The 17,334-nt window shown below is 28.8% G+C and overlaps 3 protein-coding genes across 5 annotated transcripts in view; 2 read left to right on the plus strand and 1 right to left on the minus strand.

Annotated features, from left to right (window-relative positions):
• LOC107168447 (opioid-binding protein/cell adhesion molecule-like) overlaps window positions 1-17,334 on the minus strand; it is a 337,823-nt gene that overhangs the window by 300,092 nt on the left and 20,397 nt on the right. The window lies entirely within an intron of this gene.
• LOC149057499 (protein CFDP2-like) lies at window positions 12,445-13,295 on the plus strand. The gene is made up of 3 exons (XM_089223437.1): window positions 12,445-12,465; window positions 12,525-12,903; window positions 13,195-13,295. The coding sequence occupies exons 1-3, from the start codon at window positions 12,445-12,447 to the stop codon at window positions 13,293-13,295; spliced, it is 501 nt and encodes a 166-aa protein (XP_089079563.1).
• LOC149057500 (uncharacterized) lies at window positions 13,487-15,057 on the plus strand. The gene is made up of 2 exons (XM_089223438.1): window positions 13,487-13,620; window positions 14,538-15,057. The coding sequence occupies exons 1-2, from the start codon at window positions 13,487-13,489 to the stop codon at window positions 15,055-15,057; spliced, it is 654 nt and encodes a 217-aa protein (XP_089079564.1).

Genomic DNA, 17,334 nt, shown 5'->3' on the forward strand with positions numbered 1-17,334 from the left:
TAAAGCTATTCTTTCACAATCTGCTGTACAATAAAACATTTACTTGATTCGTTTCGATTTTTAATGTAAGCAATAATTCTGAGGAACTCGGCGATATTAATACAAAATCTCTGGAGGAAAAGAAAATTGGAATATTCTAGAAAATCTCAGTTTATCGTATATGTAGCTGCAGTGCGAGTATTATAATACATGTATAATAGTTCTAAAATATAATATTATGCATAACCTATTGTATTAGGTTATATGAATGGCAACATCTTGTAATGAAACTAAAGGTTATGCAGTCTAATTTCATTAAATTTATTCTTTATGATAAATATATGATCTATGTGATTCATTGGTATAACAGTTTTTTCTTTTAATTAATACTCTTACGAGTTTGCAATAAAAATATTTTATCGAAGATTCACATATAAAGGTCAACTCATGGTTGATTATCTTGGACTTGATCTGACGATGATAGCGTTTATGGGCTCAGCTCTGATGGCGGCTCGTAACGCAACGGCTCAATACGGCGGCGAAGACTCCGCTCTTATGCTGGCTTCACGCGATGCGAAAGTAGACTGGGAAGGACAACTACGCATCAGTCTGTATTCATGTCAACATTGGCTTGTCAACGCTGTGGCACGTAGTTGTATGGTCTGTAGAGTGTCCGTGTATAATGGCGTTTTAAGACCGTCCGGCTTCTTCGGACTATGAGACGAATGTTGTATTAGGTTTGGTAAATTGCATCCGTGTATAATGGCGTTTTAAGACCGTACGACTTGCTATAGTTCCGTACTCAACGGGAGAAAGTGGTGTCTGTATTGATGATCCTCGGTGGTATTTATGCTATTCTACACCTTGTGGATAGGTGCATTTGGCTAAAGTTGATTTTGTTAGCCAATTTCCATGTTGTGAAGGGTAGACGTCGGCTGTTGGTGGTAGTAGATAAATGACGTCTCCGTGATCGTGAATATATAATGGTTTACGCACTCAACTTGAGGGTTTTACGGGGAAGATCGATTTACTAGCGGGCGGTGTACGGTCTCAATGTTCGTTCGCCGGCTGCACCCTCTATGTTGCGTCTTGACGTTAAATATTCGGCATTCGGCCGATGTTGTTTGAGATGCGTGCGCGAGAGCGCGTGACGTGTGTGTGTGTAACTGGTTGATACAGTAAAGGGGCATCTAAATGGGCCACTATTTTCTGTCCTGTTACTATCTCCAATTATTACCATCAACATTTTACATTACCGAATAATAATAATAATAATAATAATAATAAATGTAATAATTATCATTGTCTAAAGTATATTATAAAGAAATAATAGTATTGGAAGCTGATACATAATATGACCCTATCATATGTTTTACATTATTCAATGAAATGGTATAACTGGTATAAGTCAGATGTATAGGTAATATTGTCTAGTGTCTCTAATGTATAAAATATAATATATATATATATATTCATGACGCGTTCGGAATAACGGCGACGGCCCAACAGTGGTGAGTGTCTGATTGGCGATAGGCATACTGGTCTATAATCTACACGGGAAAGGGATGAAGATATTCTCTGTGACCAGGGTTATGGGAAAATATAGTATTTTGTCAACGTCATATTATGTGACACTATCAATTTTATCATACGTGGCTGCGTCCCAACAAGTGAAAAACGATTTGCTGTGACGGTGTGCGGGTGTTAACCCAAAATCGTTTAAAAAATATAGTGCATATAATATTATTACAATGATATACTGCAAGGTAGTTGCACAGTGTGAAATCAAATAATAACTGATGTTACGTCGCTGTGACAGCCTACTCCCATCCCACAAAGAAAATCAACAAAATACAGCTAACAATTTGAAAAAATATTAATTCCTTAGCATACTTAAATAAGTTGCGTGTAAAAAATAATACGCGTCATTATAATATGAAACATATTTCACATAATATCACCCACGACTAGTTTAAACTGATTCAAAGGGTTTTTTCACTCAAAAGCAAATGTATCTAATTTATTTTGAATAAAATAAATAACTTATAGTAGATAATATTACGATAACTGAATGAAATAATATTTTAATTAAAAGTAATTATGAAATATCCTACTACATAATATAACCGAATGTTTTTTTTTTTTAGTGTATTAATAAACAGCCATAACTAACTATGCAAAGATTAAAAGTTTAAATGACAGTAAAAAAAACTTTTGCCCCTATGGCCCTATAACAGTTTGTTGAAAATCTAAAATTACATTATACTTAAACTTCATTATGTATTTCTCAGAATAAATCGTAGTCTATTTTTTTTTGTCTTTGTAAAACTAGTAGTGAATTTTCACTTTCTGAACAAATAACAACATTCGGAATATGATATACTTACTATAAAACACATTATGAGTAACGAAAAACACAATGAAAAATACCAAAATTAAATAAGCAACAAATATAGTTTAATAAATCATTAAATCAGAGACTTTTCAAACGTATATGAAACAAAATATCATAATTTAAATTTAAAATAACGAAACATTAATAATTTTATGATATTAGATAGTTTACATAATATTACAGTATAAATTTCTGAAAAGAGTTGCCTTTATTACGCATTGTACGATTTCCAGAGACTCGTTTCTGCTGGTTCAAGACGCTATAGGTATTGATCCTCTCAACATTAGACGTGATCTTATAGATATAATGTTTGTTTATGATATTTTAAATAATAATTTAAACTGCCCAGATATTTTAAGTTTAATTGGATTTAGAATACCTAATAGATATACGCGAAATTCTGATTTGTTCCATATATCTAATTTTAAAACAAATAGAGAAAAAAATTCTTTTTTCTCAAGAGCTATTTTTAATACCAATAGAATCTCCACAGTCTTGGATTTTTTTTTATTGTCTCGTCAAGTATTTAAATCTAAAACTTTGTTATTTTTAAAACATAGTGCCTATCATATTGTAAAATTGTATTTTGTATTATCACGTCATGTCTATCAGTTTTCATATTGTGTCAATTCTTATATTGTATTGTTTTGCTTTCTTTGTTAAAGGGCTTTGGCCCGTTGATTTTTATATAAATAAATAAATAAATAATCGAAATTGATAATAACTATAGGAGCTGATATCTAACGTTATATTTTTAAATAACTACGAGTGTTCTATACATTTTTGAAGTAAATGGCTGAAACTAAAATTATTTACAATAAGTAAAGTTAAGTTATTGGCTTATAACTTTTAATAAAATGTAATAATATTTGAATGTGATCATTAAAATGTTTAAAGCACTCATTTAAAACATAAATTATTGTATTCAAAAATATTCGTTTCGACGGTTTTATCATTAATTTAAAAGACATAATAAAAAATACTTTTTAATATAAATTTCAGTCTTCAATATTGAAAATTTACTATTATTCGATAACATTTAAAATTAGCTAGTTTAAGAAAAATTAAACTTTAACTATCTATAAGCTTATAAGCTCGATTGTCATACTGAGTTATATAGCGATTGGTAATAATTATCCTAAACATATAATTATAAAAGTATCTGTCTATAAAGTAAGTACGACCATAATTAATGGAAATCTGATGTTACATTAATTTTCCTTTGTGTGGCCACATTTTGTACCTCTTTTCAAAATTATCGATTTATTGACATAAATAATATGATGTTTAATATAAAATAGCCGATATAATTAATGTAGAATAGAATTTTGACATGCTTTAGGTGTTAGCGTTTCCTTAATTAATCAATTTAAATAAGGAAATCTTTTTTTTATATATATATATATAACGTAAACATGCATGGCAAATATTATAATGTCTCTATTATAATATAATATATCTAAGAATTATTCATGAGGGTAGTCTGAAGTAATTCAACGAATGCGTTTAATTTTCATTTAGTAAATTTCAGTTATAAAGAGCACACAGCGTACCACCTATCATATAAATAATATCGTTTCATACACAGATCAAAGAGTATGTATTTTCTAAACAAACTTTTCGTTTTATGCGTACCCTTTACTTCATCACTAAATTTATATTATAATACATCAAAGGATGAAAGCACAACTAGTATTAGAGACTATCAACAAGAAGATACTTTATTGTCTTCTCAAAAAAAAAATAATAATAATAATAGTCTTGTATGCGTTAATATTAATGGTAAGTGTACTACAGAGTACAATCATGAAAATAACTGATAGAAGTATAAATCAACTACCAAGTGTATAATTATCTGTTTTTTTTTCTAATTCAGATATTTATTATATGATAATTAAATATAATTTAAAAATAATTATAATAATAATATCAATTGGAACAAAAGTTTTTACATAATAATTTAATTTGATTAGTCGATTATTTCTGTTCATACCTTGTAATAATGGACCACAATAAGAGATAGATGGTTACACATAAACTGAGAAACAAAAATATAAATAAAAATATTAAATGAATGTGGACTGATAATTTATGCCTTTTTATAGTTTTTTTTTTTTGCATACCTTCTTTAAATCTTCCAACTAAATATTAATTTTACGATCATTTATTAGAATAGTACTTTAGTGCATGATTAATGAAGTGATAATAATATGTACAACTGTTTGTTAGTTATTTTCATAGTTTTTATGATTTTTAAAAGTCATGTACTGTAATACAATTTGAGAAAAAGTCAAAAAGATTTTTGTAATCATAGACTTTTGTTGAGGTAACATGTTTTTGTTCATTAGTTTAAGATAACTCGTAAAGAATCGCATTTCTATGTTAGCAACGCATCGATTAGTTTGGTAGGTACACGCCAACTAAGACCATTTCTGATATTATTTTAATAATTACGTATGAGTAACTACTTGTACAAAACCACCTAGAACCAGGTAACAAATGAATGATGTATCTGTAACCTATGTTACGGACATCGTTAGAAAAATATGATAAAACGAGAATAAACATTATACGTTTTAGTTTTTTACTTTGTTTCAAAAACTTTCTCTTGAGTAACACATTTTTTGCAAATACTTTGTTAATTGAACATAATTTTAACAACTATTTATGAAACAAGTGAGTTGTTATATTATCATTTATCCTCCAGATACCTACTTAGTTTCAGCCGATAAACATGTTGATACTGTTGATAACTATTCTAATACTTGGTGATATTTAAAAATACCTAGTTATATTTTACTGAATCAGAGATCTCAATATTTTTTCAACAATTTTAAAATCCAATTTATTTTTTATTTTTTGCTGTACCTTAAAGTGACCTTTTTTAGAGTCTTATTATTTTTTATTCTTTGGTCACATATTACACAATCATTTTACGATACCACAGAATTCGTTATCAGACCAACGCAATAAAGTATGAACAAAAATGCTTTTTTTATTCACCTATAGGTAAAACCTATATTTTTTTAATACTCTTTTGGTCTTTTGCTATCCATAAAAACAAAACAAAATGTTTCTAAGATTTTACGACTAAATTCTTCATATTTTTTTTAAATTCCATTAAGCTTTTTTGAATACAATAGTACCTTACATCAAAACAATTTTAATAGATAAATTTAATAATAGAATATTTTACTAAAATTCTCAGTAAACATGTATGATTTTATACGTATACTTGTTTTAATATGAATGAAGCCGATTAAATTTCAAATAATTAATTATGTTTACATATCTTAATAATACGTTATTTAAAAACCATTTATAAATATTAAAGTAATTAAAATATGTTATATTTATAATATATTTAAATAAAATACATTTATAATATAATTACTTATATTTATTTTAAACTTATGTTTTGATTTATATTATTGCCTTAATTGTATTGATTTTTATACCAGCCATACGAAATAAATAAATAAATAAATAATTTATTTTTTTTTTTTTTAAATTATAGTCTAATTTATTAGAATGATGGTATAATATATTCTAATATAAACTAATTACTATCAAGTTATATATCCCTTAATATCACATGATGATATTAGTTGGGTACAAACATAGTTTAATTCAAATAAACCAAACTTAAGTAATTTTAATTCATGTCACATAATATATATTGTAAAGTCAATTCCAATAAACAAAGAACACATACTCTGCACACTACATTTTAAAACCTTGTATGTATTTGCAAAAATAGAATAGTCAAAATTAAAGAAATGGAATTTCTGGCATTGGTACAAGATTAAATTGTCTAACAAAATCTTTTTCGCACTTGCAGATCAAAATACTTTTTTTGATATTACTTATATTTATTGAAAAATTTATCGTTGCAATCTCTTTAATACGTTTTTATTCTTTTTTTTTGTTTTGAAACAAATTGAATTTGTTATTACAAATTTAGAATAAGCATTACTAGGAACTCGAATTTGAGTGACCAATATCAATTGAAATACTGAAAATATTTAAAAATAAATTATTACTTAATAAAGAATAATATAATATTTATTTAAATTATATTTTACGTTTATGAGATAATATTTGTTAGCATCATGTGACTAAAATTACTATTATTACTAGAAAAATATTACTGGGGGTACAATTAAACTAGGATTATTTTACCCCCTTCCCTGATAATATTATTTGGAAATGAAATTATTCAACATCGTATAGCAGTCAATAGCATAATACACACTTAACCCTGAATATAGTATAATTTGTGTACCATTTGATATTTAAATATTCGTTTGTGATGGTTTCAGTTCAAAATTTCAATTTTTACATAATATTTTTATATTATTAACGAGTTTTCATCAATGTTCCCAATATAGGGATTATATCGTTTTATAGCGCATTAAGGTTAGTTGTACTTATAATAAATATTGATGGTGACTTATGATTTAGGCCATTGTTTCCATAGGCAGAGAATTCGAGTCAGTCATGACCTCGAATTGAATAAAAGGCGGATCTGTGATCGTATGAAGACTGAACACATCAGCACAGTGAAATTAAATAACCAATGTGAGGCACATTGGTATTGGTTTGGAAAAACGAAAGGTTTGGTCTTTTGTCACCCACGTTGCCTCGTGGGTGACAAAAATGACGATAAATTCCATTTTGACGGTTGTTTACGGGGCATGATCCAACTTTAAATTCATCAAAATACAGCACTATGGTAAAATATTTAAAGTTTTCCGAGCTACCACGTGATACGTGATACGTGTGTGCGATGCGTCGATCGACACAGAGACACATAGTTATCAATTATTACTATTATATATGCCATGCATAATATTTTTAACAACATAATATTATATATTTTAATTTTTACATGAGTACCATCATCGATGGTTACGTGTACGACGTGGTTTTGGATATTTTATTTGCACGGGTTAATGATTTTTTGTCCATGAAAAAAAACTGGCCTAAACTCGCTTTAAATTCATGTATATACAATATACATGTTACATAATATTATTATAACCGACCTTCCCAGTTATAATATTGTTTTGGTTTACGGTCGATTAAACGACCCCATTATCCTACAGCGTATAGTGCGGGCGTCATGGCGGTATTAGAAACGACTACTCAATAAAGGCAAACCCGTTCTAAACCCGTAAATGAATCATATTATAATAATGGTATTATTTGCCCTCGTCCGATCGGCACAGCTGCAGTCGTCGTGTAAGTTTAGTTGACCATGACCAGTGATCCGTCCTTGACAATGATGTGATAGCGGTGACGTTGTTCGTGGCCAGAAGAAAGTGTAGTAGTTACTCGCCAATTATATATTATTCCAAGTCTGTTTTAGCAATCTTTAGACTTGTAGCGAGTTAGCACATTTAAATAACCTTTATTTCTTACAGGAGGAAATCAATAAGTTTTCAGGAAGTCTGCCGGAAGGGGTGACGTGATGCGATGCTACATAGAGTGACAACTATAAAATAGAACTCAGGACTTAACCGCAACATTCTGAATCCATATAAGAATCGTCATCAAATAAGATATCGCTCGATCTCCATCGCCAGTTTTATTGGCATGTATAACATAATAAAAATAAAAAATGTGTGTTTGGAAAAACCTTTCAGAGAATCATATTCCAGGAACGATTCTATCACCAATCGTGTGGTCTGGTCTTATACAGTAATAGGTAAACCGTATGACCGCCACTGCCTTCGCCATCGTCACTGCCACTTCCACGTGCCACAGTCTATACGCACGCGCATTTGACCGAAGGACACGAAGAGTTTAGCCTGTGGCGGTGTGGTAAGAGGGTCATCGGAGGTGAGTGATTTCGGGGTCTAAAAGGGGGCAGACCGCAATTTGGACCAAGACAATAGACTCGGGTCGCGCTCCCGGCTAAACTTTTATCTCGATTCAATTATTTTAACAGACCGACGACGTTATACCCTTTCCTCCTCGCATCTGCAACCACTAACGCTACCACCGACGACTCGTAATGCAATTTAAAATGATTAGTCGCCTCATTTTTTCTCCTCCCCTCACACCATACATACACACCATCATCGGTGGCGGAGGACGGAGAGACCAATGTGCCCGGTTAGTTTTCTTTTTTTCGATCCATGTTATTGCGCTGCTGTTCTGCCTCTATTATATAATTTTCGTTATAGTATTATAAAAGTAATCAGTTGTGTCGTGTACATCGATTTGTGGTGTTATAACTACCATAAAACATCGATAATTAACTTTATCAAAGGTGACTCACACGATGCTGTCCCCGAAAATAACCTGCTGTGATTGGATGTCAAGCACATTCAACATTATTGTGAACTGGTATTACTAGACGGTATCAACGTCGTATGAGTTACTGATCCTGTGCAAATACACAGAATTAATCAACGACAAATCCGAATTCATCTGTCACAAACGAATCGATAATTTTTTAAAATGGGTAACTGAAGTTTGGTATTATCACGTGAGTACCTATTAGTAATTATTGTAATACTCAACATAATATAGTTACTGTGCATAGATTATGTATCACTTAAGGAACAAAAAATTAATTTCTACTGATATATTCTGGTGACTATTATTGATGTATGTTTGTCAAACGTTTGATTGTGCGTCATAAAAAAAGGAAAAAGAAAAAGAGTACAAAACATAGTCACGTGCCAATATTGTACATACAGCATCGTCTAAGTGGTATAAATATACATATATACGTATATATATAATATTATATATATACAATAATAATAATATGCAACGTACACTTGGAGCATTTACATGGAGAATTCACTTGATTTTTATGAATTAACGACCGAGTCCTGCGTGTGAGGGTATCTCGCTCACAAAATATGATAGATAATAAGTATTATTGTAAGCAACTAATAATATTATACTAATTTGTCATACACAATACGTATTGTTTTAGATCTGTATAAATTTATATTTATCCGCACGTCATCAAAGTGTTACGAACATCTTATGTACAATATGCATTAATGGTGTGTAAACCAATATTTGTACAACGCAGATGAAGTAAACTTGTACTGACACATTGTGATGAAGAGCATACGATTATTGACATGATGAAACAAACACAACGTAGGTATGCTGTTTATTGTTGTAATTTCACTTCGTTTGACATTAATATAATATTAATGAACTCGTATTGAAGCATAACTGGCTACTGTTTAAAGATTCTCGTAGTCGTAGGTACTTTAAATATACAATTCGAGAAATTAAAGCAAAGTAATTAATTTCTCCGCTATTTAGTAATTTGTTATGTATTTTAATTTTGAAATGACAAAAGTTTAGACAAACAAAACCAGTTTTTATAATTTTATAAACATTTTTCAATTACCTAACCAATAATGAACAACGAATAACGATATTGTTTATCTACATAAACGATGGAAATTTTTGTTCATACATCATAGAGTATATTCTGACAATATTTTTATTTTTTAATTAATTATAAAATGTTTCAGCACATATTGTGCTATTACTATTTTTTTTTTTTGACAGTAATAAACAGCAATAATTAAATATAAAATTTCTTTAAGGTTGTTACAACATAAATGTTTTAGATAACAAAGTAATTGTCTTTGCGTCATTGAAAAATTATAATTTTATGTTTTAACAATGAAGTTTTTTTTTAAATACAATCAATAAAAAAAACAAAATAATTTTCTGGGGTTGAATAATAATTTATAATTATAATATGCAATAACATAATAAAAAACGACACAACAATAAAAACACTGTGCTACCTATATGCTATGAATGCATAGATAACATTAGTGGTCTTATAACTTAAAAACAAATATATAAATTCAGAAATTCATAAATATCCAACAAAAATTATATATTTATAAAAAAAATACTATGATATTTTTTTTTGTATAATGAATTAAAAAGTTTGAACTTCAAAAGAATATAAAACAAATTGTTCATGTATATCTTCATATACTCGTATATATTATTATCAAATGCTGGAAAAAATATGTACTATAGTTACCAGAAAACATTTCTTTTTTGTACAAGAAACAACTTTACTAATGAAGATACTTAAACATTAAATCAATATTAAATGATTATTATTTTTTATTTTAACTATTATAATAAATGTATTTGTTTCAACATTATGGAATCCAAGACAACTATATAATCTATACTGTTTTTTTCTGAAATAGATTTCTAGTTCTGAAAAAATTACCGATATATTCACCTATTTTTAGAAACGAATAAGTATTCATAAATACAATATTATTTACATAAACTGTTAAGAAATGTGATTTTTGTGAAATATTCAATTTTATATTTTCAATATTGTGTTCACCCCAGTTCACATTGCTATGAACTAACATTATACTATTGTTTTTTTTTTTTACAAAAATTAATTTTTTCTAAAATCATAATCTTGAAATATAGTTCAAAATATAATTTTTATGCATAGTCTAATTATTGACAAAGTATATGGGTTTCATATATAGGTACATTTAACATTATACTTAATTAAAATATTCGTAACTGCATATTATATTCAAAACTAAGTGATTAAATTGAGTTCACTTGATGGTATTAGAAACTAAACTAAATCTTAAAATGTTTTAAATAGCACTTGTAGCAAAAACTTATTTAATTATATGCAAATATATTCAGTTTAACTGAGTATAACAAAGGATATAATAACGTAATTTAAAGTAAAAATTACTTTACGTTTACATGGTTTTACATATTTTAAAGAGACAATTAAAAATAATAAAATTACTGTTTTTATTATTTACGTTATACAAGGAAAGTTGAAGTTTATTTCAATCCAACAAAATAGAATAAATCATATACTCGTATGACTATAAATAAAATTAATTCAAAAATAAATTATGTATCAGCTATAATTTGTTTAAATACAATACACTAAGTCGTCGTTCACAGTGTTCACAAAATCGTGACAGTATGTTAACATTATAATATATATTTTACTTCTAATGGAACTACATCGTGTTGTACATGATTAACCAGCCCAATGCTTATTAGTTGTATTGATTGAACACAATTCGATTGAAGAATACATTATAAAATACATTTGTCTCTTGTATCTAACACGTGTCCAATATCATAGTTGTCTGCCGTGGTTAGAGGAACAGTAATTATTATTATGTGATAAAATTTGTATCAATTTATTGAATAAAAAAAAAAAAAGTCGAATTATAGATGATAATATGCTATTGGTTGAGTATTTTGAAGAGTATTTGGACAGAGGGGAAGTAGTTTTTATGGGATTCTCGTCACGCGATTTTAGTTTTTTTTTTTTTTAGTATCCGAAAAAGGTGTATCAATATATAGGTACTGGCTCGGACAACTGACTTAATTCGAAAATGTGCCGATTTCTCATAACAACATATCAGTGCGAAAATATTGATAATAATAACATAATATATAGGAAATAAGACACTACTCGATACGCAACATGAACAAAATTTATTTAAAATGTAAGTTCTATCTGTTACACCTTGTTTATAGAAGACGACTTTTTTAATTGGAATTATAGGAAATAATAATTTCGTATCAATAATCAGGGGAACACATCGTGTTACGAGCTTAACAACCCCGAGGACCCCAAGCTCTTACTGGCGGAAAGCTCCAAGCGAGTGATTCTAGTAAGTTATTCCAAATGTAAAGAAGCAAATACATTAGTATCATACTAAAGCGGAGATAAGGATGTCAGAAAGGCTTAGATATGAATAAATGAAAGCGAAACTAAATACAGTGTATGGTCTCATCACCTCATCACTGCGATATGGAACGCAACAAAAAACCACCGTATTATTTTTTTTTTCAAGTATAAATCTATTATGGAAGAGAAACTACAACCACGGTCCTAAGTCTCCGGCAAGCCTTAAATGGTCAGAGGGTGCTAAGAATCTCCAGCTCAGCTTTGAAGATTGCAACTTGGAATGTGAAGAGTTTGGTTGATGATTGAAAGTTGGAGAACGTTTTGAAAGAGATAGAGAGAATGAAACTTAACATTCTTTGAGTGAGTAATGCACTGTGGAGAGCGTCAGGTAATTTTTTAATAAGAAACGGTAAACGCAAAATATATCATTGAAGCAGCAATGAATAGAGGCATCGCTATGGCGTTGCTATTATAGTGGAAAAAGAAGTGGATAAATCTGTGATTGGATTTGTGTTTATATCAGAGAGGGTTATGCTTAATATTGCTTGTAATAAAGGGACTATTAATTTGACACAAGTTTATACCCCAACCACAGATAAGTCAGACGAAGAAATAGAAAAGTTTTACGCAGAAATTAAAACCCTTATAACGATAACGAAGAGGCATAACATAACTATGATTATGGGAGAGTTTAATGCAAACATTTGGAACATTATAGTAGATAGATGTACAGCGTTTAGGTTAGGTGAAAGGAATGAAAGAGGTGACAGGTTGATTGAGCTTAGTCAAAATAGGCGTTTGTATACTTGGAAAGCTCCGGAAGATGGTCATAACAATAATATTATTAGAAATCAAATTGATTATATCTTAATTTAGAAAGAGATTTCGTCATGCTGTAAAATGTGTTGAAATATATCCTTGAGCTGACATTTCATCAGATCCCAACCCTGTAATTGTTCGGTTTAAAATTAAGTTGAAAAAAGTAAAATGTATGTAACGTAAGAAAACAAAACCTCGAATCTATCAAAACTAAAAAAGGAGGAAGTAGAACAAGAAATGAAGGATAACATAAGCAACAAACTATTAGAGGTTATATATGAAAAATAAATACCAATAGTGTTAACATCAAATAGAGAAACATTAAATCAACCCTATTCAGAGAATGTAAATGAACAAAAGTATAAAGAAGTTAATATAGTAATATTAGAAGAGAAATAAGGAAAGCCAAGGAAAAATCCAATTTTGAAAAATGTCAAGAAATCGAAAAGATCGATAAGATCAACGATAGCTTTAACTTAAACAAGAAAATATAAAAAAATACTGGTAATACTGGAAAAAATAAAGTTATCATTATAAGGGAAAATGATGGTAGTATAATAACAGAAACAAAAAGGAAGATTAGATGATGGATGGAATATGTACAAGGACTATTCTCTCAAAACAGAACAGAACAAAGTAGCATCAGAATGAATGTAGGACTTTATATAATGAAAGAAGAAGTAACAAGATTACCAAGACAAAGAAAGCAGCAAGCCCCGATGAAGTACCTTCCGAATTGTTACAATTACTTTATGATAATGACACAGATATTATGTTAGTTGATTTATTCAATACAATTTATGAATCAGAAAATATTCCGGATGAATGATTGACATCAACATTTATTACATTACCCAAGAAAAATAACCCTAAATAATGTTCAGATTATCAAACAATAGCTCTAATGAGCCACACCTTGAATTTTTTTTAAAGATCATACATCGAAGAATATATTCTTAATTGGAGAATGGCATAAGTACGATGCAATTTGTATTTAAGCAAGGAATGGGGACCAGAGAGGCAATATTTAGTATAAATACCCTTACGCAAAGGTGCTAAGATGTCAATAGAAATATTTTTGCTTGTTTTGTAGACTTTACTAAAGTATTCGATAACGTACAGCATAACAAATTAATATAAAAATATTAAAGGATAAAAACATTGACAGCCGTGATATAAGAATAATTTCAAATCTCTATTGGAATCAAACCCCAAAATTAAAGTGGACGATGAGTTCTCAGACGAAATCAAAATAAAAAATGTAGTTAGACAAGGTTGTTTTTTGTCTCCTCTATTATTCAATATTTACAGTGAAGCAATTTTTGATGAAGTGATTCTCCACAAATATATTGGTGTTGAAAATGGGAATTTCGTTAACACAATATGATATGCCGATGACACCATCATTATAGCGGGAACCATGGCGCATCTGCAAAGAAGCATAGACAGGCTCTACATTACATGCAACAAATATGGACTTTAAATGAATGTTAAGAAAACTAAATTAATGTTAATAACAAAAGATCGAACAGACACTCGCAATAATGAATTCAAATTAATCTTAAACAATGCCATAATAGAAAGAGTGTATTCATATAAGTATCTTGGAACATAGATTTACTGTAACGGGAATAAATCAAGAGAGATCCGGTGTCGAGTTGAAATTTCTAGATTGACGTTCTTTAAACTAAGAAAAAGTTTTCCAAACCGAGATCTACCATTGGATTTAAGAACTAGGATGTTAAAGTACTACGTGTTTTCTACCTTGTTGTACGGAATGGAAGCTTGGAACCTAAAGAAAGCAGATATTCAAAAACTCCAAGCATTTGAGATGTGGTGTTTCCGCAGGATTCTCTACATATCTTGGGTCGACGAAGTTATAACCACAGAAGTTTTAAGAAGAATAGGCAAAGAACCAGAGGGAATGAATATTATAAAATCTAGGAAATTGCAATATTTTGGACATTTGCTTAGAGGTGAAAATTATCAGCTGTTGCAGCTTATAATACAAGGAAAGATTTGTGGTAAGAGGAGCAGGGGAAGACCTAGAGTGAGCTGGCTGCAAAATTTAATGGAGTGGTTACAATACAATACTGAGGAACTACTCAGTGCAGCCAAGGACAAAGAACATATAGCCATGATGATTTCCGACCTTCGATAGAAGAGGAACATAAAGAAGAAGAAGATCAATGACGAATATTGATTAAACTTCCAGGAATAGCAGAAATTATATCATCCATAGGTATAATAATTATTTTTATTTTTTTGTATTAATATTAGTAAAAATAAATAATCATTAATATACATACAAGTACAAATTTAATTTTCTAATTTAAGTGTTACTAATTCCACCGTTTATTATTTATTTGTTTTCAATTGTTAATTAGTATTCATGGACATATTAATATATTCAATTTGTGTTTATTTTTATTTAAAATATTTTTTATTTAATACTCGTTTGGTAAAAAAAAAAAATACTGAGAATTATTAAATGACGTTTTATGATGGCAAATGTTAACTTAACATTACCATTTTTATTTGATTGGATTTCATATTTTGCCTTATTTCCATCGTACGTGACAATACATTAATATACCTCTTAGGTTACAAAATATCATTTGCCACGTTTATTTAATTTGTGAGAATTTATGGCATGACATACTGAACTCACAGTTGGTATTTTTCGGTATAGATAACGTCACTGCATCATAATGTCAATGTTCATATTATTACAAATTATAACAAACATTTAAAAACAACAGATCAAGTGCTTAATTTATTTATTGTATAAAAGCATTACATAAGTGTCATAAGTGTCATAAGTGTCTTAGTTCTTGATGTCTTTACCAAAGGTAAATTAAAATATTACTATTGTTGTTCTTGATAGTAATGTTACAAAACTCATGGTGGTATTAGAACATACAAAATTATTTAGTTGCGGATTCGCTGGCGCTCAGGATAGGCAAATCAACGGCATGCGTGTCAACAATAGCCATTTTGCCTGAACTGAACACAATGTTAATAAATTATTAAAATAACACTGCGCACATTGGTCGGTAACGATCGATACTACTATCATGATGGTGATAATTTTACCATCTTTATATTTTAATTAAATATTTAATAAAACATAAAACTCAATGTATAGTGTAAAATAAATGTCTACGCTTAATGAATCTTAAATATTTTTCTCCACGTTTCATTATAATAATGAAGCCCAAAAAAAAAAAATCAACAAGCAAAAATGTAATAGTTGTATTCTATATAATATATTTCTGAATTACTGTGGGAGTTTTAAATATAGTATTAAATATTTTTTTATTCTTTTATTTTTGTTTTTATTTATCTTAAGCCCGGTGACTAATTAGCTGTTGCAGGGGTTAAGAGGTAGGGGTAAGGTTTTGGTACAGTATGTTGTTTTTAAGGTATACGTGTTTGCTACCTACCGTATCAACCTTAAAAACAACCTACTGTACCAAAAACTTACCTATGTGTGGCAAGGTTCTTTTTAACTACTACGAACCCGGGTGGTCGCCAATCCGGGAGCTAGTAGCTGTGGTCGTTAATTACTCCCAATCACATTCCACGATTGGTAGCAGCCAACGCGCCACACCAAGCAACATTAAATATTTATAAATGTATATTATTATATATAAATTGTGTTTTATTTTGAAACATAATATTTTTATATTTAATGTTTATACGGTAATAATATGAACTATAACAATATAGGTAATACATTTTGCAAACTTCTTGAATTAGTTTTGTGGGGTTTTTAATGTTGAAATTAGTTTCATTGCAAATTGTATATAATTACAGTATTAAAACTTTGGGCACCTTTATTATATAATGAGTTATACTATTATTATAAAATATAACATAACACAAGTGACTTTTAACTCGAGAGTCACACATTCTAATTATAAAATTGTATTAAATATAGTGAAATGAGTTTGATTAAAATAAGCCATTATATTTTACATAATTTATAATAAATTTGGATAATTATCATTATGTTTATACAAAGTTTATAAAATTAATTATCTTACTTTAGTATAATAATTATATTGTATTAAATTAATTTGATTATTGTACAATCCAATATATTCACAAATATTAAATAATAAAAAAAACATAAAATATTTTTAACGATAATTTCTCATTAACTAAGATTTTTCATTAATATATTATGTAAGCCGCTCTATTATTATGTATCATGATAAAAACTGTCTAAGAATTTCTACAATTGTTGATTACTTACCATTTGTTAATAACTTTGCTCATCGTGATGGCCGTCTGTTAATTTAGGTTATGATTATTTTTGTTCTAATTATTTGCTCTTGACTTCATTAAGATTTTTACAAACAAAAATTGTTAACAATTCTTTTACCTATACAAATCTAAGTCACTTTACAAAAAAAAAAAAGCGTCTTGTTTT

The sequence above is a fragment of the Diuraphis noxia genome, unplaced genomic scaffold (assembly GCF_037042655.1).
Source record: "Diuraphis noxia isolate RWA-SAM2 unplaced genomic scaffold, SU_Dnox_SAM2 contig0003, whole genome shotgun sequence".
NCBI classification, from domain to species: domain Eukaryota; kingdom Metazoa; phylum Arthropoda; class Insecta; order Hemiptera; family Aphididae; genus Diuraphis; species Diuraphis noxia.